The 6,926-nt window shown below is 41.3% G+C and overlaps 1 protein-coding gene across 1 annotated transcript; it reads left to right on the top strand.

Annotated features, from left to right (window-relative positions):
• The first annotated feature begins 4,902 nt into the window (after positions 1-4,902).
• Positions 4,903-6,086, top strand: LOC133907148 (heavy metal-associated isoprenylated plant protein 5-like). Its single transcript, XM_062349188.1, has 3 exons — positions 4,903-4,984; positions 5,141-5,449; positions 5,551-6,086. The coding sequence occupies exons 1-3, from the start codon at positions 4,903-4,905 to the stop codon at positions 6,084-6,086; spliced, it is 927 nt and encodes a 308-aa protein (XP_062205172.1).
• Positions 6,087-6,926: the final 840 nt, after the last annotated feature.

Here is a 6,926-nt window from a genome sequence, read left to right as displayed (position 1 = left end):
CACTCTAACAAGGAGGCCAGGTATGAAGCTTATGTTGTAGATGGCTGGAATACTTGAAACAATCCATCTAGGCTAAAGGGTCATGTAGGTGGTGTTGGGAGCCTCACAATGAAGCATTGAAAAGTTGTAATACTTTTTTGAAAAGACAACACATTGATGTTGCTCTCCATGAACAGAGTGAAATTTCTAAGAATGCATATTTTGTTCGATTTAATGGTGCATTTGATGCTACTCGTGCTATTGAAGCAAGGATTACCTTTTTGAGGCCATGATGAGTCAAAGAAATACTATAACAAAGGAACTTTAGGGAAGTTGTTGCTTTCTAAGCAGAGCATGATCCAGCTTTAGCCAATGTACTGACAATTGATGCTATAGATAATAGTCTTATAATGTCCTCTAACATCCAAAAAGACATTGTGAAATATTTTGCAAATGAGATTTTACATTCGATTGTTGAATACATTGAACATGACATCTTTTGCTTGCCAGATGATGAGTCCAGAGACGTCTCATGCAAAGAACAGCTGGCAATGGTCCTAAGATATGTTGATAATTGTGGACTTATGAAGGAGAGCTTTGCTGGTCTTGTTCATGTGAAAGAAATAACTTCTTACAACATTAAGTCATATATTGATTATCCATTTGCCAAATTTAAGCAGAGTTGAAACAATATATTAATTCTCCATTTGCTAAATTTAAGTTGAGTTTGAAATAAGTAAGAGGCCAAGGATATGATGATGCTAGTAATATGCAATGTGAGTTTAATAGATTACAATCATTGATCATGAGAGAAAATAGTACATCATATTATGTGCATTATTTTGCTCATCAGCTTCAACTAGTGTTTGTGGCTGTTGTTAGAAAGCATATGTGCATTGGTAATTTTTTTTAGTATGATTTCTACCTTGTTGAATGTGGTGGGTGGATCTTCAATAAGAAAGGACATGGTTCGATATTTCAATATTAAAGAAGTATGTAAAACCTTAAGTTGTGGGCTACTTAAGATTAGGATAGGATCGAATCAAGAGTAATATCTTAAAAGATCCGGAGATATTCGTTGGAGTTATCACTATAAATGTCTTAAAAGTTTGGTTAACTTGTCTCTAACAATTGAGAAAGTGCTAGAATTTGTGAAAAAAATGAAGACAAGTATGGAAAAAATATAGAACAAGCATGTGGTCTTCAAGTGTACTTCCAGTCTTTTTGCATTTATCTTCTATTTGCATGTCATGTTGACTATTTAAATGATCACATACATGTTGTCAAATGTGTTGCAATGGAAAGATCAAGATATTGTGAATGGTATTAACTATGTGGAAGCAACTAGAAGCCATTTGGATGAGTTTAGAAGAGATGGGTGGGAGAAAGTCCAAGGTGAAGTGTATGCATTTTGTAACAAACAAGATATTTTTCAAGTTGGAAATGGGTGAGGAATACATTAGCCCAAAAAAAAGCCGAGAAAAAAAACTAGGATTATAAAAAAACATTATTTTGAAGTTGATTGCTTCAATGATGTTTATTGGCTACTTCAAGAGCTTGATAGTGCTTCAATGAGACTATCTATTAATTGCTTGTTTGTTTAGCAGTTTTCAATCCAAAAGATTCATTTCATGATTTCAAGATTCAAATTTTGATTAGCCTAGCTAAACTATATCCCAAAGATGTCAATTCTAGTGAATTGAGGGAATTTAACCATCAACTTTCTCTTTATATTGCTGACGCGCGGCAAGATGATAGATTCTCTGACATATAAACTATTGTTAACCTTTTCTAAAAATTGTAGAGACAATAAAATATATTTGCTATCATTTGGTTTATCGGCTTTTGAAGCTAGTACATGTATTGCCCATCGCCACTATTACAGTTGAAAGATGCTTTTCCGCCATGAAAATTATGAAAACATATTTGTGCAACTGTATTGACAATGAGTAATAGCTTTATTTGCTAGGTAGAGAAACAAGAAATGTTGAAAGCTACGAATGATGTTAAGGTTTATTGTTTCAAGGCCTTAAAAAACGTAATACTACAAGGTAATATATTAGTTTTATTTGTTTTTTCTACTTCAAATTCTCATTTAAAAAATGTTAAGTCATTTTGTTTACCTATTTTATAGGCAGTGGAGGTTGAATGCTGTATTTTGCTAATGGTGGTTATATTTTATTCATGATTTCAACGTTATTTACATTTACTATGTTATTTTAACAAATATTATGGGATTATTCATTTTGGTAAGCATTTTTGTTGTTACTTCTTTGTCAATGTACATTATGTTGAATTTTTATTGCCACGTATATGTTCAACTGAGCATTTGGGTCTTTGGAGCTTTAGCTTTAAAGCTGTGTATAAAATTGTTCGTTAGGTCTCACAGTTTGATGGTACGTGTGATAGATCTTCGTAACAGATGGATGCCTCATCGTGCATTAGCATCTACTAGTTAATCCGCTTGTAACCGAACAGAACGCCCCTCAAAGGAAGTGCATGAAGCATCTGTGCAACGGCGAGGTGCAGCTAGCAGAAGCCGCCATGGCTGTGGAGCAGCCAAGCTTGGGCTGAACGCTAAGCCCAGCGCATGCAATAAGTCATGAGTGAACCGATAATTGCTGAGCCTAATGGGGAATTGCTGAGGTGTCATTTATGGATTGTAAAACATTAATAAGATCTACTGTATTGATTTTTTTATTTTTATCTCCTTTTTTAAATACACAACATTTCATATACTAATCTCACCAATTCAAATATACTAACAATTGTACACATTTTTCACATACTTGGAATCAATTCAGAATATAACATTCGAAAAAATAAAAAAATATAGCATAACAAAAGAGAGAAACCCGACGTTGTAGGCAAAGTGCGGGAGACGGTGTACCCTCTAAAGAAATCCGGCGGTGAATATATAGAAGACATGTAGGATCGAGAACGGGGACTAGAGGTGGGTGGATAAATGTCTTACAAATTTCTTACGAAATAGATGATCTACTCTTTGTTCACCTAAAGCACCTAAAAAACGTATAAATAGAAACATAAATTTTAGAGAGACAAAGCGAAAAAGAAAGTACTAAGACAACATGACTTCACGGATGGAATATGAACCATAGACTCTATTCAAGACTATTCCATGTGTCTTTGACCATAAAAGCTCGAAACTTGAACGAAGAACAATGCAAAAAAACAATCACTGAAAGAACTAACTCTCCAAGTTGATGGTTTAAAGACAAGGGGATTCAAGACCCTCTCAAATACATAAGTATATAAACATTTATGCCTCTAGTAATAAGAAGAATAACTTTTCAAGGTTGAAAAATCATAGCTCAAATGCAAAACGAAAATCAACAAGAAAATCACAACCAAAAAAGAAAAACTTGCAAACTTGCAAGGGAACCCATAGAAAGAGACTAGAAGGAGGAAAATTCAAGCAAAGGCAAAAACATAAACTTCATTACTCAAAGAGATCAACCCTATTTTAAGCAGATTACAAGAATTTTCTTTCAAAAACTCTCACTTATTATATAGGCTAAGCACTCATCTTGCTCTCCTCTAAAACCCTAGCAATAGACTCTTATATAGGTTGCATAAGGGGTTCAAGTGATTGGTTCGAACTTTTCTATAGCCATACCCCTCTATTTATAGACCTAGAAAACTTGACCTCTAAGTTTTCTAGTTTGTTACCAAAATACCCCACGACTTAGCTTTGCCTACCACCGAGGGTATTTTGGTTTATTTCTTGCTCCGTCTATCGAACGGCCATAGCGTCTTCACGACTTAGCTTCCTCTCGACGCAAGCTTTGCGATGGTGTCACATACTCCTCTAATCCTCCCACGGTTTTGAGGCCCAACCGTAAAACCCTCTGCATGCTTTTTAAAGTGTGACTCATCACTTGCTTACACCTTAAGCAAGTATTCTGATGTCGACACGTGTACTCCGTCTTGCGATCCTGACCACCGGCAAGTCTCTTCCGCTTCCGATCCCTCGGGCCGTCTTGTCACTTGCACTAGCATCTCTTTCGCTTGACTTTATCAATACGTTGTCTTCATCCTCCGTTTATGCTTTGCTTGACCTCAACATATATAGTTAGGATCACTATTGACTTCGTCCGGCCTCCTTGATCGTTCGGCACCAAGCAGCCACTTAGCCCCGATCACCCGCTATCGACCGCCAAGTTGCATCTGTCATCTTCACACTATGAGATAACCAAACACATTTCTCGAACTCCAACTCCAATTAATCCATAATCAAAATACTCAAATCATGCTCAAACAATCAAAAACTCGATAAATCAAATCGACAACCTTGTCAATCACTCGTCACATATAAACTAATGCATATTTCAACTTGGTTTCTTAAAACAAATATTAAACGTCTAGGGATGTAAATCAAATAATAGGAGATTGAATGTATTTTTAAAAAGTATGAAAGACAAATATTGGATCCTTATATATGGAATGTAAATAATAGGAGATTAGATATATTTTTAGAAGAATAAATATAAATTACTTTTGCTCATTAATCGTTTAATCAATTCAAGTGAACAGTAGAGATAAATCGAATCTGTCACAGCACACAAAAGAATCATAAACCTAGATCTCAGTAACCAAGTGTTGTCCTGTGCCGTGCGAATTCAGACCTAATATGGTATGGACTTCCCCAAGCTGGAAAGAGATCCGCGGCCAAAATCGTAATTGGCGTGGGAGGTAATTAGAGGATATTTAGCGATTCGATCGAGCCTGCCGATTGATGATTCTCAATAATTACATAATCTCTTTTCTAAAAAATAGTACGCGATTAATACTTCCTCGATCCCCGCGCTTGCTAGCTCGGCAGGAAGATCACCTTCTCCTGTATAAAGGCTCCGAGCGCGAGCAACGCTACATGCACAGATCGACGACCGGAGGGCATCGGCAATGGCGCCCGTCATTCTCGCGATGGACGTGCACTGCGACAGCTGCGCGAAGAAGATCAGGAAAGCCGTCATGAAGATGCCTGGTACGTACCGTGCGATGCATGTACGCATGCCGGCACGCGTTCTCGATCGGCCGGTGCGCATGCAGTAGGATATATAAGATCCGATCGACCGGACTCCGTTTATGCATGCATGCATGCAGGTATGATCACTTGATCTCTTCCCTTGTGCGTGTACAGGTGTGGAGAGCGTGTCCGCGTCCTTCGAGACTGGCCTCGTGGTGGTCGAGGGCACGGCCGACGCGGCCGCTCTCAGTGCGCTGCTCCAGTCCAAGCTGGGGAAGCCCGTCACCGTCGTGACCGACGGCGCGGAGGAGGGGGAGGCGGCTACCGCCGGCGGCGGCAGCGTCGCCGCTTCCCCGCCGTCTCCATATTGGCCGCCGCGTCGCGCACCTGAGCCAGCTCCAGGTCCGCCCATCGTCCTGGAGATAGACCTGCACTGCAGATCCTGCGCCAAGAAGGTCCAGAAAGTCGTAATGGATATCCCAGGTGCGCGCTAACGACAGGGGAATCAGAGAATTTCGTTCTTGTTAACTTGCTAATTACGTGCGTACGTGTGAGCGTGTGCATTCGGCTGGGCATGCATGCAGGCGTGGAGACGGTCACGACGGACGTGGAGGCGCGCCGGGTGGAGGTCACCGGGACAGCCGACGCGTCGATGGTGGCCACGAGCGTCGAGGTCAGGATGAGGACGTCCGTCAGGGTCGTCAGCGACCCCTGGAGACCGGACTTCCCCGGGTACGACCACGAGCGGCGGAAGGCGGCCGCGGCACGAGCGACAGCACAACGGATGGAGGAGCTGTATGCGGAGAGGGGGGTGGAGGAGGAGGATGAGGAAGAGGAGGCGGCGGCTACCGAAGCCAGTGAGCCAGCTCAAGCTCCGCCAGTCCAACAGGTAGGCGGCTACCCGCCTCCAGCGAACGGAGCCGCTCCTCCGGAGGGGTACTACTACCCGCGACAACGAGGAGAAGCGTACGGCGTCCAGCATTGGGCGACGCCCTACCCAGAGCCGGGGAGCTACTATCCGGGACAAGGAGGAGAAGCGTATGGCCAACAGTGGGAGGCGCCCTCGCAGCACCACATGTACAACGATGATAACACCGACGCAGCATGCTCCGTGCAGTGATGAAGCGCTGCTCAAAATGCTAACGGCAATGCAATGAACTAGACAGATGCTATAGTGCTATATGTCCATCAAATAATTTTTCCTGCAACAATAAATGGGCCAAATAAAAATCGGCACCGCCTGTGGCTGCGTGCAGTGCAGCTGCCGGAACCTTATTTCATTTGGAATAAAGCTTCTTTTATCTTAAAAGAATCTATGCCGCCATATCTTGGTTTTGTACACCGGCTCGTGCACTTCAAGAAAATCTATGCTGAGTAAATTATCTTAAACCGGCACCGTCTTCGATCAATTTATGCAGGGATTAGAAAATCAAACCGAATTCTACAATGCGAGTCATCCTTGCGAAATTGTGCGTTGGAAAGTGGAAAGGAAATGCCTATTAAGCCACTGAACAAAACCTGCAGCGCTGCCTTAATTCGTGCGCCTCGCACTTCTCTCCTCTGTTATCGATAGTGTTACCTTAACATATGTGTCTATCCGAGTTAGATTTTGATATATATGTCTGTGTCTAAGTAACACTGATCATTAATCTCTAACAGTCGAAATCGTCTATTACTCCTAATCGAAGCCAAAAACACAGTCGTCGTAGCACGCACAGTCGCAAACTTGAGCACGGCTGCGGGGCACTTGTAGGCGACCACTGCCTAGCCCGTTCGCATGACGATGCTCTATATTACCTATAGACAGGAGATAGTATAGACTTAATCATATCGTCTATGTGATTGGGTATTTTAGTAATTATCACAATATTATTAATATTTACCCACCATATAATTGAAGGGCACTACAGTTTTTTTTTTGACATAATCCATGAAATACTCGGTTCCTTCAATCACACAA

This window comes from Phragmites australis, chromosome 24 (genome assembly GCF_958298935.1).
Source record: "Phragmites australis chromosome 24, lpPhrAust1.1, whole genome shotgun sequence".
Lineage (NCBI taxonomy): Eukaryota > Viridiplantae > Streptophyta > Magnoliopsida > Poales > Poaceae > Phragmites > Phragmites australis.
Note: the sequence above shows the minus strand (reverse complement) of the source record. Positions and strands in the feature narration are given on the sequence as shown.

Excerpts from the sequence above, each read along its gene's own strand:
- LOC133907148 (XM_062349188.1), top strand. The coding sequence starts at position 4,903 with ATGGCGCCCGTCATTCTCGCGATGGACGTGCACTGCGACAGCTGCGCG. Across the intron at positions 4,985-5,140 it reads AGCCGTCATGAAGATGCCTG|GTGTGGAGAGCGTGTCCGCG; the intron begins GTACGTACCGTG and ends GTGCGTGTACAG. Across the intron at positions 5,450-5,550 it reads AGTCGTAATGGATATCCCAG|GCGTGGAGACGGTCACGACG; the intron begins GTGCGCGCTAAC and ends GCATGCATGCAG.